This window comes from Mus pahari, chromosome X (genome assembly GCF_900095145.1).
Source record: "Mus pahari chromosome X, PAHARI_EIJ_v1.1, whole genome shotgun sequence".
Classification (NCBI taxonomy): Eukaryota; Metazoa; Chordata; class Mammalia; order Rodentia; family Muridae; genus Mus; species Mus pahari.
Genome location: NC_034613.1, coordinates 62,821,510 through 62,839,533, shown reverse-complemented (window position 1 = coordinate 62,839,533; position 18,024 = coordinate 62,821,510). Strand labels below are relative to the sequence as shown.

At 49.8% G+C, this 18,024-nt stretch overlaps 1 protein-coding gene across 2 annotated transcripts in view; it reads left to right on the top strand.

Annotated features, from left to right (window-relative positions):
* Positions 1-13,698, top strand: part of Flna (filamin A) — a 26,997-nt gene extending 13,299 nt beyond the window's left edge. The window contains exons 22-48 of one of the 2 annotated variants that reach the window (XM_021188589.2): positions 399-996; positions 1,087-1,260; positions 1,344-1,506; positions 1,587-1,747; positions 1,838-2,008; positions 2,322-2,445; positions 2,530-2,686; positions 3,466-3,655; positions 3,814-3,837; positions 6,016-6,263; positions 6,373-6,468; positions 6,609-6,711; positions 6,801-6,941; positions 7,258-7,386; positions 7,581-7,754; positions 7,852-8,013; positions 8,440-8,643; positions 8,727-8,879; positions 8,992-9,114; positions 9,209-9,475; positions 9,631-9,768; positions 9,985-10,100; positions 10,627-10,759; positions 11,397-11,573; positions 11,713-11,931; positions 12,016-12,219; positions 13,182-13,698. In XM_021188589.2, coding sequence (XP_021044248.1) covers positions 399-996; positions 1,087-1,260; positions 1,344-1,506; positions 1,587-1,747; positions 1,838-2,008; positions 2,322-2,445; positions 2,530-2,686; positions 3,466-3,655; positions 3,814-3,837; positions 6,016-6,263; positions 6,373-6,468; positions 6,609-6,711; positions 6,801-6,941; positions 7,258-7,386; positions 7,581-7,754; positions 7,852-8,013; positions 8,440-8,643; positions 8,727-8,879; positions 8,992-9,114; positions 9,209-9,475; positions 9,631-9,768; positions 9,985-10,100; positions 10,627-10,759; positions 11,397-11,573; positions 11,713-11,931; positions 12,016-12,219; positions 13,182-13,369 — 4,737 coding nt within the window. In that variant the 3' untranslated portion in view covers positions 13,370-13,698. The remainder of the gene's footprint in view (positions 1-398; positions 997-1,086; positions 1,261-1,343; positions 1,507-1,586; positions 1,748-1,837; positions 2,009-2,321; positions 2,446-2,529; positions 2,687-3,465; positions 3,656-3,813; positions 3,838-6,015; positions 6,264-6,372; positions 6,469-6,608; positions 6,712-6,800; positions 6,942-7,257; positions 7,387-7,580; positions 7,755-7,851; positions 8,014-8,439; positions 8,644-8,726; positions 8,880-8,991; positions 9,115-9,208; positions 9,476-9,630; positions 9,769-9,984; positions 10,101-10,626; positions 10,760-11,396; positions 11,574-11,712; positions 11,932-12,015; positions 12,220-13,181) is intronic. The other variant, XM_029534255.1, reaches the window with a different exon arrangement.
* The last annotated feature ends 4,326 nt before the right edge of the window (positions 13,699-18,024 follow it).

Here is an 18,024-nt window from a genome sequence, read left to right as displayed (position 1 = left end):
CCCTCCCCTTCCTTCCCCCCTTCTTTCTTTCTTTTGAGGTTGTAAGGTGAGGATCAATCCTTCCTTCCTTCCTTCCTTTCAGCCCTGGGTATCTTGGAACTCACTCTATAGACCTGGTAGGCCTTGAACTCAGAGATCTATCTGGCTGTTGCTACTTCCTGAGTGCTGGGATTAAAGGCATGCACCATCATGACTGGCCCATTTTCCTTTCTTAGGGCCCCCTATCTTCTTTAGATTTTTCCTGAACCTTTATCATTACTGTCTTTATGATTGATGAGTAGGTGATCTATTAGGCAGCCTATTCCTTTCATCTCTCTGGGTAAGGAAGAAACCTAGGGCAAAAGGGGACAGATGAAAGGTTGGGCTAATAGATGCTTCTGATTTCTTCCTTCCCTCAGGTGAAGGCGTTTGGACCAGGGCTACAGGGGGGCAATGCAGGCTCCCCTGCCCGCTTCACCATTGATACAAAGGGTGCTGGCACTGGTGGCCTGGGCCTGACAGTGGAAGGCCCCTGTGAAGCACAGCTTGAGTGCCTAGACAACGGTGATGGTACATGTTCTGTGTCTTATGTACCCACTGAGCCTGGGGACTACAACATCAACATCCTTTTTGCTGACACCCACATTCCTGGATCCCCATTCAAGGCCCATGTGGTTCCTTGTTTTGATGCATCCAAGGTGAAGTGCTCAGGCCCTGGGCTGGAGCGGGCTACTGCTGGTGAGGTAGGGCAGTTCCAAGTGGACTGTTCAAGTGCTGGCAGTGCTGAGTTGACGATTGAGATCTGCTCTGAGGCAGGACTGCCAGCTGAAGTATACATTCAAGACCATGGTGATGGCACACACACCATTACCTATATTCCTCTCTGTCCTGGGGCTTACACTGTTACCATCAAGTATGGTGGCCAGCCTGTGCCCAACTTCCCCAGCAAGCTACAGGTGGAACCTGCTGTAGATACCTCAGGTGTACAGTGCTATGGGCCTGGGATTGAAGGTCAAGGTAAGGAGGCCCACTGTAGGGGGGTTGGCTAGCAGTTACAGGGTGCAAAGAGTCTTATAGCTACAGCCTTCTCACTATGGCCTTTTCCAGGTGTCTTCCGAGAGGCAACCACTGAGTTCAGTGTGGATGCCCGGGCTCTTACACAGACTGGAGGGCCACATGTCAAGGCTCGTGTGGCCAACCCCTCAGGCAATTTGACAGATACCTATGTGCAAGACTGTGGTGATGGCACATACAAAGTGGAATACACTCCATATGAGGAGGGTATGAATGTGCTGGGGGTACCTTAGGCAGAGCAGGGAGTAAGTGGAGAAACCTACTTATTCCTGACCTGCCCTGTCCTCCAGGAGTACACTCTGTGGATGTGACTTATGATGGCAGCCCCGTGCCTAGCAGCCCCTTCCAGGTACCTGTAACAGAGGGCTGTGACCCCTCCCGGGTGCGTGTCCATGGGCCAGGCATCCAAAGTGGTACCACCAACAAACCCAACAAGTTCACAGTAGAGACTAGGTGAGTGAGACACTGAAGATGCAAGGGCAAGCAGTGTGCTTGGGGACCCCAAGTAATGACAGACTGTCTGTTTGTACCAGGGGAGCTGGCACAGGTGGCCTGGGCTTGGCTGTTGAGGGTCCCTCAGAGGCCAAGATGTCTTGTATGGATAATAAAGATGGCAGCTGCTCGGTAGAATACATCCCCTATGAAGCTGGAACCTATAGCCTTAATGTCACTTATGGTGGTCACCAAGTGCCAGGTGAGGAGATGATGACAAGGATAGAACTAGGACTCTCTGCTATATTCACGGTGTCTTACATAGCTATTATCCTTCTGTATCAACCCCCAGGTAGTCCCTTCAAGGTCCCTGTACATGATGTGACAGATGCATCTAAAGTCAAGTGTTCTGGACCTGGCCTAAGCCCAGGCATGGTCCGTGCCAACCTCCCTCAGTCCTTTCAGGTGGACACAAGCAAAGCTGGAGTTGCCCCACTACAGGTCAAAGTGCAGGGGCCAAAAGGTGAGACTTCACATACTGGTAACAGGGAGTTATGAAAACATAATTTTTTTAGGCCTAGTATCATGTGGACTAGCACATAGTAGAAGGGTTTCAGGTAACCATAAAACCAGGCAGAATCCTAGAGAAGGTATGATGGATGGGACTTGGTTACTGAATAGATCTGGCAAGAGGGAGGGCCTAAGGAATTCCTGGAATTGGGTAGTTAAAAACTTAAGGTCTAGTCTTTGGGTCTAGCCTTAGTCCTTCAGGGAGAGGGAGTTGGGAGTGGGTACAAAGAGCCAACTTAATGTTCTGTCCTTGGGACTGGGGCTAGGCCTGGTGGAGCCAGTGGATGTAGTGGACAATGCTGATGGTACGCAGACTGTCAACTATGTGCCCAGCCGAGAAGGGTCCTATAGCATTTCTGTGCTGTATGGTGAAGAAGAAGTGCCACGGAGGTAAGAAGCAGAGTTCACTTGCTTGTTGGGGGCAGGCTACGTACTTAAGCTTGTCTGATGGTTTATAACACCCTAATTTCACAGCCCCTTCAAGGTCAAGGTGCTGCCCACACATGATGCCAGTAAGGTGAAGGCCAGTGGACCTGGACTCAACACCACTGGTGTACCTGCTAGCCTGCCTGTGGAGTTCACCATTGATGCCAAGGATGCTGGGGAGGGTCTGTTGGCTGTCCAGATTACGGTGAGCTTCCTGGCTTCCTGGTCTGTAGGGAGGAGAGGCAAGGAACCAGCTCTGAGTAGCTGGAATGTAGGGCTACAGATAGGCAGGCAGCTCAGTTTTGCTAACTAGTCTGCTTGGAGCTGTACTCTAAGGACAGGGCCTCTGCTTCTGGTCTGTTAATGTAACATTAGGATGTGTAGCAATTTTCTTCAAGTTGAAAGAAACAAGCTTCCCCAAACACACATTCATTGCTATTAAGCATGGTACCAGCCGGGCGTGGTGGCGCATGCCTTTAATCCCAGTACTCAGGAGGCAGAGGCAGGCAGATTTCTAAGTTCGAGGCCAGCCTGGTCTACAGAGTGAGTTCCAGGACAGCCAGGGCTGTACGGAGAAACCCTGTCTCGAAAAAAAAAAAAAAAAAAAAAAAAAAAAAAAAAAAAAAAAAAAAAGCATGGTACCAAAACCTGTAGTGCTTCAGATTCCCCACATGCAGTATTCTCACAGGACAGGTATAATGTTGCAACACTGAGATCTTTCATGTAAGCTCCTAGTGCCCCTAGGATAGGCATAGGGCTGAGTCTGGGCACCAAACTGCTCTCTGATCTTATCATGTCAGAGAACGCTGGATGTTTGGGGAGCTTCTGTTCTGGTCTCTACCACAGACAGGCAGCCACAGGGGCCATGGGGGGGGTCTTGAAGCTATTTTCCTGTTATACCAGTACTTGGTGTTTTTATGGCCTGAGATAGTCCAGGTCTTACTGGGCTTGGACCAACCTCCTCACCTTTGCTTTGCCATACAGGATCCTGAAGGCAAGCCCAAGAAGACACACATTCAAGATAATCATGATGGCACATACACAGTGGCTTATGTGCCAGATGTGACAGGCCGGTACACAATCCTTATCAAGTATGGTGGTGATGAGATCCCCTTTTCCCCATACCGTGTCCGGGCTGTACCCACTGGGGATGCCAGCAAGTGCACAGTCACAGGTGAGCCCACCCACCATTGGCCATGGTGTTGCTTGGCACGGGGCTTGGGTGTGCCTATGTGCAAGGGCTCACTGCTTGGGGCGGCGTGTGGGAGTGGGGGCCGCCCCCTTGAGTGACTCACCTGACCTTTCTCCTTGCTCTCTGCCCTCTCACCTCAGTGTCAATCGGAGGTCACGGGCTAGGTAAGCTGCTTGCTGGGGCCACTCCCAATGCCCCTACTGCCCAGAGAGGCAGTTTCCTTTCCTCTTCATTGCTAATTCATTCCCAGGACAGTTCCAGCTGCAGCTCTAGGCAAGGACAGAGTTGGGGAGGCTGTGAAGACAAGGCCGTGGGCTGGAGGGTCAGGGCCCAGGGAGGTTTCTGGAGCTAAGCATGAGTGCTCTGGTTCTCTCCTCTCTGGGCCTCCATTTCCCCATCTGAGAACTTGGGTTGCAGCTGAGAGCTTTGGGGTGAAGTATATCCTAGGAGGCACCTCAACGGGGATTTTGGGGTCTGGGGATCTTGGCACCCCAGGGAAGCTTCCTTCTCACAAGGGCTCCTGCATGGGCTCAGAGGACAAGGTGGTTTCCTCCACCCACTGGGAGTCTAGCCCTTGTCAGATCCACAGACTTCCATCCCTGCCTCCCAGGGGCCTCTGTGTCCTGGGCTGGGGGAGGTGCATGAGTGGGTGGGGCTGGGTGGTGGTACAGTAGTGCCAGTGTCAACTGCTTGGGTGGCCAGCATGGCAGGGCCTGGCCCAGCCTCAGAGCTCCAAAGTGCATTCTGCGACCAATCTTTTTTCCTTCTTTCTTCCCATTCCCCCAGCAATGATGTTAGACAGTCCCTATCAGGCAGGTTTGGCTGCCCTAAGACAAAGATATCCTAGGGATACTGATATGAGGCTACAACTACTTGCGGACTTCTGAAGGCTGTCAGACAGGCATTTGGGTAGATGGTCAAGGACAGGATTTAAGATAGTTAGGTTTTTGTGGTAGAGGCTAGATTATTTTGTAGAATAGCTTATGGGGTTGGAGATGGCATATATGTGTGCATAAGGGAGGACAGAATTAGGCCAGGAACTTGGAGTGACCTCAATTTTCTTGGCCATTATGTGTGGAATGGAGTCAGGGCACCCAGCCAGGGAACTTAAATCATCTTTGGGTAAGCCAGAAGGTTGTCTTGGGCCCGGTCAGTGGCTATTGGGACATTAAGCAGTAGCCCAATTAGCAGGTGTACTTTGAGGATGCTATGGTCAAGACTTGCTGATCACCTGGAGCTTGGGTACAGAAATGAGAAATCAAGTAGCTTTCAGAAGGCCCAAATGATTAGCTAGATTATACAGGGCAGGCATAAAGGGAGCTCATGGCAGCATGGGCAGCAGGCAGCTAGGATAATAGCTGAAGTTGCTATCTGAGTCTCATGTAGCCAGTGTGAGAACAAGGTCAAAAAGGGGGCTTGGTGGCAGGCTGGCAAGGGGGCCCCTTAAACTTGGTCCTCATATAAGTTTGGTGTTCCTAGCTGCTTTCCTTGTGGGAGGCTGGGCTGCAGGGGTGCTCTGGCTGCCAGGCCTTACAATCCACAGCTCCCAAGCCTCCACAGCTGAGCCCCAGATCGTAACATCACTGTCCTTTCTCTTTTCTTGGGCACTATGGGGCCCTAGAGGCTGCTCAGATGCTCTACCCTTGCAACCCTGCAGTGGTGGCTTGGGACTCCTGTCTCCTGTTCCTTGGGTGCTTCCACTGCTTTGACAGGCCTGCTGTGATGCACTGCTAACCCTTCTACTTCCCTGCTGCTTGCTCTTACCTGTGCCAGGCTGTGCTATGCTGCCTCTCATTGCAAGCCTCTGGTTGAGCATGCGTTCTCAGTTGTCAGGAGACTCCAGTTTCACCTTCAGGCCTCGGGGTTGGGTAGGGAGGAAAGTTTCACATCCCCCACACTGCAGCAGGATTCTGCCTCACTTCATCCACATATAGCATTGGGGCCCAGGACCAGACCACGGGTGCAGGTAGCCATGGGCCTGGCCAGAGTGCTGGTATTAGTTAGTATAGGCCATGATACCAGCTGAGGCTGAGTTGGCAGAGGAGGTAGCAGTAAATGCTTGTGCTGGGATTGGATAGTCCCTTACTTGTCTTCCCAGGTACCTGGGTACCACCTGTTGGTCTTCTCTCATAAAGGGGCTTGAGGTGGTCAGGAGAATCCTTCCTGCCTTCTGAGAAACCACTCACCATCGTAGCTTGGGGTATGGGTTGGGCTAGAAATTGGGGCTGGCTGTGCTTGGTTGTAGCAGTAAGAGGCCTGGATGGGTGGCAAGCTGATGGGGGTAGCCAAAATGTTAGGCTCACCTGCTGGCTTCCCTCTGGGGATTCACTCTACTTTACCAGGTGCTGGCATTGGCCCCACCATCCAGATTGGGGAGGAGACAGTGATTACTGTGGACACAAAAGCAGCAGGCAAAGGCAAAGTGACTTGTACTGTGTGCACACCTGATGGCTCAGAGGTAGATGTGGACGTGGTGGAGAATGAAGATGGCACCTTTGACATCTTCTACACAGCCCCCCAACCGGGCAAATATGTCATCTGTGTGCGCTTCGGTGGCGAGCATGTGCCCAACAGCCCCTTCCAAGTTACAGTGAGAAGAGGCTAAGGATGGGTGGGCAGGGAGATCTGGGAAAGTCCTAGCCTGTCCTTCCAGGTCCCTTTGTGACAACAGTCTCCAACCCTCTCGCTTTGCCCCACAGGCTTTGGCTGGGGACCAACCAACAGTGCAGACCCCATTAAGGTCTCAGCAGCTGGCTCCACAGTATACCTATCCTCAGGGTAGCCAGCAAACCTGGGTAAGGCCTGGCTGGTCTATTATTCAATTTGTCTAACCCATAGGGACACTTGGAGCTGGCCACCTGGATGTCTCATGTGGCCCCAAGAAACCCCATATCTTCTCATAGCCCCTCACCTGATTCTTCTGTCTCTATTGCAGATTCCAGAGAGGCCCATGGTGGGCGTTAATGGGCTGGATGTGACCAGCCTGAGGCCCTTTGATCTTGTCATCCCCTTCACTATCAAGAAGGGAGAGATCACTGGTGAGTGAGAGATAGGAAGGAACTTGGAAACCAGTGATGGCCAGGGTGTTCCAATCTCCTGGCCTGACATTGAAACCACTGCTCTGTAGGGGAAGTTCGAATGCCCTCAGGCAAGGTGGCCCAGCCTTCCATTACTGATAACAAAGATGGCACTGTTACTGTACGCTACTCACCCAGTGAAGCTGGCCTGCATGAAATGGACATTCGCTATGACAATATGCATATCCCAGGTGGGTGTATTGCCTCTTGTCCACTCCATCCTAGGCCCGTGTTGCTATTATCTCAGGAAGAACAGGCTAGGGCTGCGTTATAGGTCAGTTAGTAGAGCCTAGCATAAACTAGGCTCTGAATAAACTAGGTATCATGGCACATGCCTGTAATCATAGTCCTCGAGGCAGAAGGATCAGAGGTTTAAGTTCATCCTTAGCTTCATAGTAAGTTCAAAACCAGCTAGAGAAACATAAAGACCCTGTTTCAAGAACAGAACCAAAATGACTAACACATGAATGAGGCTGGTATTCCATGTGGCTTCTATTCTGGCCTCAGGAAGCCCTCTGCAGTTCTATGTTGATTACGTCAACTGTGGCCACATCACTGCTTATGGTCCTGGCCTTACCCATGGAGTGGTCAACAAACCTGCCACCTTCACTGTCAACACCAAGGATGCAGGAGAGGGTAAGGAGAAGCTCTAGGTTTGACCTGCCCAAGTTATCCTCCATTGGCTGAGAACTGTATGTGGGAGATGATCCTGAATGGAGTTTTCTACCTTACCTTCATGCCTCTGCTGAGCCATCAAGTCAACTCACCCACAAAGGTTCAGCAATCTGTCTCTGGGCACAGTTTTCACTCTTATCTGTGATATTTTTCAGGGGGCTTGTCTCTGGCCATTGAGGGTCCATCTAAAGCAGAAATCAGTTGCACTGACAACCAGGATGGAACATGCAGTGTCTCTTACCTGCCTGTATTGCCTGGTGACTATAGCATCCTAGTTAAGTACAATGATCAACACATCCCAGGCAGTCCCTTTACTGCCAGAGTAACAGGTAGGGAACATCGGGAGTAATGACAGGAACAGGTGGAATGGGGACACAGTCTTTTTGGGCTGGATCTATAGTGGCTGATGGCTTGCACCCTTACCAGGTGACGATTCCATGCGTATGTCCCACCTAAAGGTGGGTTCTGCTGCTGATATCCCCATCAATATCTCAGAAACAGACCTTAGCCTACTCACAGCCACTGTGGTGCCACCTTCAGGTCGAGAGGAACCCTGTCTGCTGAAACGTTTGCGAAATGGCCACGTGGGTAAGAGGTTAAGAGGGAGCAAAAGTTTCTGTGAGGGCTGGTGAGATGGCTCAGTGGGTAAGAGCACCCGACTGCTCTTCTGAAGGTCCGGAGTTCAAATCCCAGCAACCACATGGTGGCTCATAACCATCTGTAACGAGATCTGAGTCCCTCTTCTGGAGTGTCTGAAGACAACTACAGTGTACTTACATATAATAAATAAATCTTTAAAAAAAAAAAGTTTCTGTGAAGGAGGGAAAGCCAGGTGTGGTGACTGCCTATAGTCCTAATACTTGGGAGGTGGAGGTAGGAAAATCAGGAGAACCAATCATTGGCTACATAACGAGTTAAAGTCATTTTAGCCTGTAATACCCTGTCTTCAAACAAAGAGAGCAAGGAAGAAGACTGTGGGCCCACATCTTGTTGATAGCCCTATCCTGTGCCTAGGGATTTCCTTCGTGCCCAAGGAGACAGGGGAGCACCTGGTACATGTGAAGAAGAATGGCCAGCATGTGGCAAGCAGTCCCATCCCAGTAGTGATCAGCCAGTCGGAGATAGGTGATGCCAGCCGTGTGAGGGTCTCTGGTCAAGGTCTCCATGAAGGTCATACCTTTGAGCCTGCAGAGTTTATTATTGATACCAGAGATGCAGGTAGGCAGTGGTGGTCTGCAAGTTGGGGCAATACAGCTAGCTTTCCTTGGCATTCTGGCTTATAGCTGCTATCTATTTCCCAGGCTATGGTGGGCTTAGTCTGTCCATTGAGGGCCCTAGCAAAGTAGACATCAACACAGAGGATCTGGAGGATGGCACATGCAGGGTCACCTACTGTCCCACAGAGCCTGGAAACTACATTATAAACATCAAATTTGCTGACCAGCATGTGCCTGGTGAGTGTGGCAGCCATATTCCTTATCTGTGGTTTGACAGCATTCCTGGTCACACACCTCAGTGCCCACCTGTAACTTGTGCATAGTATGGATTGTACTTTTTTTCCTTCAGGCAGTCCCTTTTCTGTGAAGGTGACAGGTGAGGGCCGAGTGAAAGAAAGTATCACACGCAGGCGACGTGCCCCTTCTGTGGCCAATGTTGGCAGTCACTGTGACCTCAGCCTGAAGATTCCTGGTAGGGAAAAGATCAGGAGGGTTCCTGGGGCAACCCTAAGCATAAGTAGAGAGACAGGGCCCTCCCTGCTCACCAAGCTATCTTCTACTTGTAGAAATTAGCATCCAAGATATGACAGCCCAGGTGACCAGCCCATCAGGCAAGACCCATGAGGCAGAGATCGTAGAAGGAGAGAACCAGACTTACTGTATCCGATTTGTGCCTGCTGAGATGGGAATGCATACAGTCAGTGTCAAGTACAAGGGCCAGCATGTACCTGGGAGCCCCTTCCAGTTCACTGTGGGGCCTCTGGGGGAAGGGGGTGCTCACAAGGTTCGTGCTGGAGGCCCTGGCCTAGAGAGGGCTGAAGCTGGAGTGCCAGGTAGGTGTATTTGTCTAATTCTTGCTATCCTAGGTGGACCTAGGTGGGTGTTTGTAGGAAGTAGCCATCAGGCATGTTGATCTTGGCTTTGCTTAGACTTGGCTGAGGCTGGGAACCAGTCCTCTGCTCCATGAGCACACACTGCTTTCCCACAGCGGAGTTCGGCATTTGGACTAGGGAAGCTGGCGCTGGAGGCTTGGCCATTGCTGTTGAAGGCCCCAGCAAAGCTGAGATCTCTTTCGAGGACCGAAAGGATGGCTCCTGTGGTGTGGCCTACGTAGTTCAGGAGCCAGGTATTGGGAACAGAAATGGCTGGGGTAGGGAAAGGTAGGACCTGAGTGTGGGTATGTTGAACCCAGGTGTTACATAGTCTCCACTTGGGTCTTATTCTCCATCTTGAGGTTCCAGGGACAACCAAGGGGACTGTGGGAGGCAAGAGGCCTTTCCTAGGCTAGCCTTTGGGAATATGTGGCACCTCCAGTACAGCCTTATGTTCTCTTCCTGTCCAGGTGACTATGAGGTCTCAGTCAAGTTCAACGAGGAGCACATACCTGATAGCCCTTTCGTGGTACCTGTGGCTTCTCCTTCTGGTGACGCCCGCCGCCTTACTGTTTCTAGTCTTCAGGTGAGGCACTGAGAGAAACTGCCCATCTGGGGCTCCTGGGCCTGGCCAGACCAGAGTCACCATGGCAAGCAGGCCTTGGCCCTGGGCTGAGTGCCTACGCAGAAATAATTCTGGATGGTAGGCTTCTGCTCTGGCTGGGTACAGCCCACGCTTGAGGTTGGCAGGAAGTACCCTGCCCACCGCGTGGAGTTTTTCTCGTGTCTCAGGTCTAAAGGCTTTGAACAGAAGCCTGTGCCCATTGAGCACCAGGGCTGAGGTTTAAAGAGGGACAGCCTGTTAGAGCTGAGTGCTACCTACAGGGTGGGGCTACCTTGCCTTTTTGCTACCTGGGTGTGTGATTGTGGAGAACATGTTTAAGGGAAAGGAGGTTGGGGGTATGCCTGTGGCTTGCTGCCCTCACAGATCAATGGCTCTCCCTCTTTAAACCATATTGGACACCAGATGGGTAAGTGACTCGTGGGTCTCCTGCTCTCCCATTTTCCCTGGCTCTATACATCCTGTCTAACCACATCTGCTGTGCTTCTAGGAGTCAGGGTTAAAGGTCAACCAGCCAGCATCTTTTGCAGTCAGCCTGAATGGAGCCAAGGGGGCAATTGATGCCAAGGTGCACAGCCCCTCAGGAGCTCTGGAGGAGTGCTATGTCACAGAGATTGACCAAGGTGAGGCTCTATCCCTGCCTATTCATCTAACCATTTGACTTAGTTGACTAGGTTAATGTAATGATTCAAAACTGTGCTCCTCAGCTAAGAAACACTTCCCAGATTGATAAGTACCCAGGAAGATAATGGCTTTCCATCATGGCCACTAGGAAGAACACCTTACATCAGTGTCATACATGAGAAAGACATAAAAACAGACAGAGACAGAGAGATAGTCTATCCCTAAGGCTAGAGAAATGGCAATTCTATTGAAGCACACTAGTTTCACTAGTTTCCCTTTCCCCCACCCAGGTCCATGACTTGAAGCAGATTCCTCCCCATCTCTAAGCCTGCTACTTTGTAGGCAGCATGGTATTAATAGTACACTCTTAAGGAAACAGCAAGGCGGGCATTTTGCTTGTTAGTCCAAAAGACTTACAAGTAGACTTTTTAGGTGTTGATAGTCTTAGATCTCAGGATGCATGTTATTGGATGAACACCCAGAACAATTCTGGAAGCAGAGGGATCTCCATCGAGCAGCTGGATTCCTGCTAGTGGCAAGAGAAATGAAGGGGATGTTAACCAAAGCTGTTCCTTTCAGATAGTATTTTCAAGTTGCATACAAAAAAGTACCCCAAATCCCTTACCTGCATTTCAGATAAGTATGCTGTGCGTTTCATCCCACGAGAGAATGGCATCTACTTGATTGATGTCAAGTTCAATGGTACTCACATTCCTGGAAGTCCCTTCAAGATACGAGTTGGGGAGCCTGGGCATGGAGGGGACCCAGGCTTAGTGTCCGCCTATGGAGCAGGCCTGGAAGGTGGTGTCACAGGTAGGTTTGTGGGTACATCTCTGAGTGTAAATGTATAGCCCCAGCACCAGGAAGCATGTGGAAGTATCAAGGCTGTGCTGGGTAGCTGAATGCAAGGAAGCCAGTGAGATAGATTCTACCTGACCTTCTATTTTCCCAGGGAGCCCGGCAGAGTTTATTGTGAACACAAGCAATGCAGGAGCTGGTGCCCTTTCAGTTACCATTGATGGCCCCTCCAAGGTGAAGATGGATTGCCAGGAGTGCCCTGAGGGCTACCGTGTCACCTATACCCCCATGGCACCTGGCAGCTACCTCATCTCCATCAAGTATGGTGGCCCCTATCACATTGGGGGAAGCCCCTTCAAAGCCAAGGTCACAGGTGAGCCTTAGGCTAAGCTGTTGGTGGCCACCCAATGCCTTGATACTTGAGCAGCTTCTTAGTCTCACCCATTCTGTTCTGTAGGTCCCCGTCTTGTAAGCAACCACAGCCTCCATGAGACATCATCTGTGTTTGTAGACTCTCTGACTAAAGTTGCCACAGTTCCCCAGCATGCAACCTCAGGCCCAGGTCCTGCTGATGTCAGCAAGGTAGTAGCCAAAGGCCTGGGGCTAAGCAAGGCTTATGTAGGCCAGAAGAGCAACTTCACAGTAGATTGCAGCAAAGCAGGTGAGTAGCCCTGTTTTTAGCTTCTGGAAGTACAAAGCCATAAATAACAGGATGGTCAGCATGTAGGAAGTACAGGAACTGCCTTTAGGGGTATGATCATTGCTTTTAGAGCTACCTTCCTTTCTACCCTTCAAGAAAATGTCCTGGAGTGGGGCTGCTGAAAAGGTGGCTCAGCAGTTAAGGCCACTCTTTCCAGAGGATTGGGGTTCAAGTCACAGCACCCACATGGCAGCTCACAACTGTTTGTAATTCCAGTTCCATGGGATCTGTTCTAGAAATTATTTAATCCCTACTGTTTTATCCAGGGTTTCTACCCCACCTTAGATTAGTTCTCAGATTAAAAACACACATGATCTTTATATTTACAGTAAGCCTTAAACAACACAAGAGCTTGGCAGATACTACTTTCTATGTTAGAATTTATTTTCCTATGGATAACCCCAAGTTATTACTTACTATGTTTCTTTTTTAAAAGATTTATTTATTATATGTAAATAAATACACTATAGGTGTCTTCAGACACACCAGAAGAGGGCATCAGATCTCATTACAGATGGTTGTGAGCCACCATGTGGTTGCTGGGATTTGAACTCAGGACCTCTGGAAGAGCAGAGATGGCTCTTAACCACGGAGCCATCTCTCCAGCCCCCCACTTACTATGTTTCTTTGGGCTGCTCTTAACTCCAGTTGGGCAGCTCTCAGGGCCCTTGATTCCAGCTCATGGTGACTTCTCCTTCCTCCTATATCTTCTTACACAGATATACATGCAGGCAAAACACCAATGTCCTGAAAGAGCTGTAATTTATCCTCTGGTGGCCTGGGTGACAAGGCTGGGGTATGAGATGCTTGCTTGGGAATGTTAATAATCAGGCAAGGAACAGAATGTGGAATAGTGAGAAGGACTCAGAGCAATTATAGCCAAAACAAGGATCTAAGTCCACTGAGACCTATTCCTACCTTAGGTAACAACATGCTGCTGGTGGGCGTGCATGGCCCAAGGACACCCTGTGAAGAGATCCTGGTGAAACACATGGGCAGCCGCCTCTATAGTGTCTCTTACCTGCTCAAGGACAAAGGGGAGTACACACTGGTGGTCAAGTGGGGTGATGAGCATATCCCAGGCAGCCCATACCGCATTATGGTGCCCTGAGCCTGCTACCTAAGTTGGCACCTGTGCCAGCCAGAAGCTCCCATGGCAATGAGCATCCCCACACCTGTCCTATCCCCAAGAAGCCCCATTTTCCTCTCCTGAGCCCTAGACCCTCCCTTCCCTGGATCACTCTGGCCACTCTTCACTGCATTTGCCCTTGCCCTGCGCTGTGTTCACCTATCTCTGGGCTTTCACTTGGGCAGAGGGAGCCATTTGGTGGCAGAGCATGTCTTCTTTGGTTCTGGGAGGTGGAAGTCCTATGTACAACCACTTTCTAGTTCTCTTTCCCAGCCAAGAGGAATAAAATTTCGCTTCCGTTGTCCTGTGAATGTAGCTTTCATGGCAGGAGTGATGGAAGGCCAAACTAGCAAGGGCACCAACAAGGCAAAAAAGCATAGGCCATGGGATCTCCAAGTAGCACAGTTTGTACTTGATCTTTTGCTTCACAGAGGGGGATATATTGTGTGCCTAGAATGCCATATAGGATCAAGCAGTCAAAATGTAGGTAAGGCATGAAGATTCCTTGCTAGCTTGTTGGTGTTCCCTAATAGCAACCACATGGTGGCTCATAACCATCTGTAACAAGATCTGACTCCCTCTTCTGGAGTGTCTGAAGACAGCTACAGTATAATTACATATAATAAATAAATCTTTTTTAAAAAAATAACACAAGGAAGAAAGGACTGTATTACTGAGCTAATAGTTCAGTCCCATGACTCTGGAAAATTCTGCAACCTGCTACACTGGTACAAGGTAGAAACTTTGTGAATCTGCCAGTCACATAAGGAAGACACTGGCGAGGAGACAGGCAGAGGCAACTAGATAAAAGTCCTTCCCTTAGTCCATTGGTATTATTGTTGTTCAATAGCCAGGATAGAGAGGAAGGGCCAGCACTCTGGGAGCCTTCAGAAGCTGTCCACATGCACAGGGGACAAAAGGTAGCAAAGGCAAGTCCAAAGGGTGCAGCTCTAACAGAGGAGGAATGAGACGGCTTCCCCTTCTACATAGCTAGGATTCTGCACCTTGGACACCCATGCCCCGAAATCACCCAGAGCCTCTTACNCAGTCCTGGCACCAATTCTGCCTACACAGGCTCACCTTCACATCCTCTTCTTGAGCCTGGCAAAGTTACTCAGGGGAGTCACTGTCTAAGGCTGAGTTGGGTTAAGCAGGGGTCCCTGCCTCCTTGCCTCTAAATCATACACAGGGTGCTAAGACACCTGGGGCTGTAGGGGTGGTGGTGAGCAGATGTCTGACTGGGGGTGGGACAGGCTCCAGGCAGTGAACTGGAAGATATATGGCCAGGGAGACAAAAGGAAAAGAGATGGGTGCCCCATATTGGTCAGGAGCCAGGCATATGACACCCACAAGTATGTCTACCATCCTAAATGGGTCCTTTAAAAATAATTAACTACAGCCGGGCGTGGTGGCGCACGCCTTTGATCCCAGCATTCGGGAGGCAGAGACAGGAGGATTTCTGAGTTCGAGGCCAGTCTGGTCTACAGAGTNAGTTCCAGGACAGCCAGGGCTAAACAGAGAAACCCTGTCTCGAAAAACCTAAAATAAAATAAAATAAAATAAAATAATAGTAATAATATAACTATTTTATGTGTATAAGCATCTGCTTGCATATGTCTGTGCATCACATCCATGCCTAGTGCCTACAGAAGCCAGAATGGGGCATTGGATCTCCTGCGTCTGGGTTGTGAGCCACCATAATATGGATTCTGGGAATCAATCAATCCTGGGTCTTGTGGAAGAGGAGCAAATGCTCTCAAACACTGAGCCATCTCTCTAGCCCCATTTATTCCATTCTGGAAAAGACCCAGCCATACAGGAAATACAAGAGGTTTTGGAGGCTACCAGGAAGGAGCAGGCCAGGTGCACATTTGTGACCACCTCAGCTGACTGCTCAGCCAGGCCACATGGCCTAGAATCTGCAGTGGCATGGAAATGTGCAACCACAAATGATGCTATGCCCTGGCTCTGTTGGCCAACAGGCACCAGAAGCCTAGATCACAGAAGTCAAGGTCACGTGGCCAAATGCCCTCTATAGCCTGTCCTCCCACCCAGTGAGACCAAGAAGGGAAATGGGCTTGTTAACTCCAGCTGGAAGCAGGGCCCAGAGACTGCAAGTTCAGGCCGGACTCAGGGCAGGGCAAAACAGGGGTTGAGGTGTACTTTTTTGGGCGACTTTATTAGGTTTTTATATTTACCACCCTTCCACCCCCCAAATACTAGATGGGAAAGAAAGAAGGTTAGAGGGGGAAGGGGGCATAGACATCTTCAGACTACTTCCTGCTGATTATGAGTGTCAGGCTCCTTGGGGCAAACCAATCTCTGTAGTTAGGGTATCCAACCAGCAATCCAGCAATCCATACCAACAGCCATAGCCATAGATAGCCATAGCAATAGAAAAAGCAGCAACAGCAGCAGCATGGGGAGCGCAGCAGCCACCACAACCTGCTTGGGGCTCTTGTACTTACACCCTCTCAAGAGTCTTCAGAGTCCCAAACATATACTATATATACTATCTTCAAAAATCATGCCCCGGGCTGGTGAGATGGCTCAGTGGGTAAGAGCACCCGCCTGCTCTTCCAAAGGTCCAGAGTTCAAATCCCAGCAACCACATGTTGGCTCAGAACCATCTGTAACAAGATCTGACTCCCTCTTCTGGAATGTCTGAAGACAGCTACAGTGTACTTACATATAAAATAAATAAATAAATAAATCTTTAAAAATCATGCCCCTCCTAGAAAACAAGACAATTACAGTTAGTAGCTGTGGACAATTCTAAGCAGCCCCCTATCCTATACCTGGGATTCAAACAAAACCATATCGGTTGATGTCGGCAAAGGGGATAACATTTGAAATGTAAATAAATAAAATATCTAATACAAACAAAACAAAACCATATTCACATAACATAACTGGGGTTTTAAAAAAATGAAAATTCTCACTACAAGGGGGCAGGCCCAGCTGACCATTTCTCCTCCCTTAGTCAGCCTGACAGCCCAGGCACTCAGCTCAGAAACCCACCCACTCCCATAAGGAAAGGGGGACAATGCCTTCCCCAGAGCTCCCTGAAGCAGTGGGGTCACAGTGTTTAAACCCTACCAGGAACTGACCAGTAACTTGGGCTTCTAGAGGACTTACCCAGGCCATGACTGGCAGTAGAACAGAGGGGATAAGCAGCAGGTGATTTGGGAAATAGCCCATAGAGGCCACAGGCATCTGGGGGTGGGGTAAGGGCTATAGAAATCAATGGAGGAACAGATGCCCAGGTACATGTCTGGCAACTGGGGCCTGAAGGAGAGGAAAGGAGACTCAGCTGGGTGATAGGAGGGGAATCGTTCAGGGTCCCAAAACTGGAAGGTGAACGAAGAGGACACCAGTTTGAGTCATGGTGCCTGCTAAGGATTACCAGAGACAGGGCAGTGTAGGCCAGTGTCCTCCATAGTTGCCTCCTGGTCCTCCCAAATAGAGCCAGTATGTGTGTCCTTTCTCTACAACACCCAGATCAGATCAGATCCCCAGGCCTAGCTGACATAGTGAGGGAGTGACCTAAAGGGCAGAACACTAGCCTACAACAAATAGTTCCAGGCAAATTGAGTGCAGACAGCAGAAGTTGATCTGTAGCAAAAGCATAACCCTTGATTAGAGACAGCTGGAGAAGCTCCTGAGTGTGAGCACCAAAAGTGGTCACTACACTGTTCCCTAAAGTCCCTAGTCCTAGCTTTGGACAGACACATTGGGAGCAGCTTCTGGAGACCCTGGTGTATAAGACCCTCCATAAATGTACCAGATTTCTCTACAGGACTTTCTTTTATCTACTCCAGGAAGCACTAGAGCTAGGAACTGAAAGAATCCCAGTTGAATGAAGCCAAGAAACAAGTAGTCCTGAGGCAGAACAAGATTCTCTTTCTGGTGGGCCACACCTCTCAAGTGACATGCTTAGGCCTTTATTACTTCTCTCCCTTTCACCTCCCCTGACTTAAGAAGAATGTAACACCTCTAACAGTAGCCTTTAGTGCTGTGACATGGTGGCTAGCCAAGTCTGCTAATTTTGTTAATTCTTACACTCACACTCAGGACCACTTGGAGAGTAGGACTTGTTGGGAAGGAGATGGGTTCAGTTGCTATGAGATTCACAGGAGGTGGCACAAGACAGCTCCAAAAAACCAATTCTTGGTCGTGCACTGAGGCATTGTGACAGAATTCCATGGTTAACCTGGCTAGTTATGTGGCCAGCCTCCTTTCTATTTCTCCCAATCCCTGGTGAGCATAACTCTTTTGGGGCCCTTCAGGGCCTAATTACATCTCAGAATGAGTTTTGTGGGGAAAGAGAATCAGCAGACCTGCATATACAAGGTTGCCTGTGCCCTGGCCCTTAAGAAAGGTTTCGCTGGGGAAGGAATTAACACCTTCCAAAAGGATAAGAACACTGACTCAGAAGGCATTGCCAAATGTGACCGACCCTGCCCTGCTTTTACCTCAGAGGCTGAGCTCTGCAACAGAATTTCTCCACTTTTCTCTGAGGCTGACTAGCTCCACCAATGAGAAACCAAGTCCTCCACAGAAGTTCCGCCCTTCTCCCAAGACGGATGCCTTTTCTGCCCAATTAACTGTCCCATTGCTTGGCGGGGGGGGGGGGG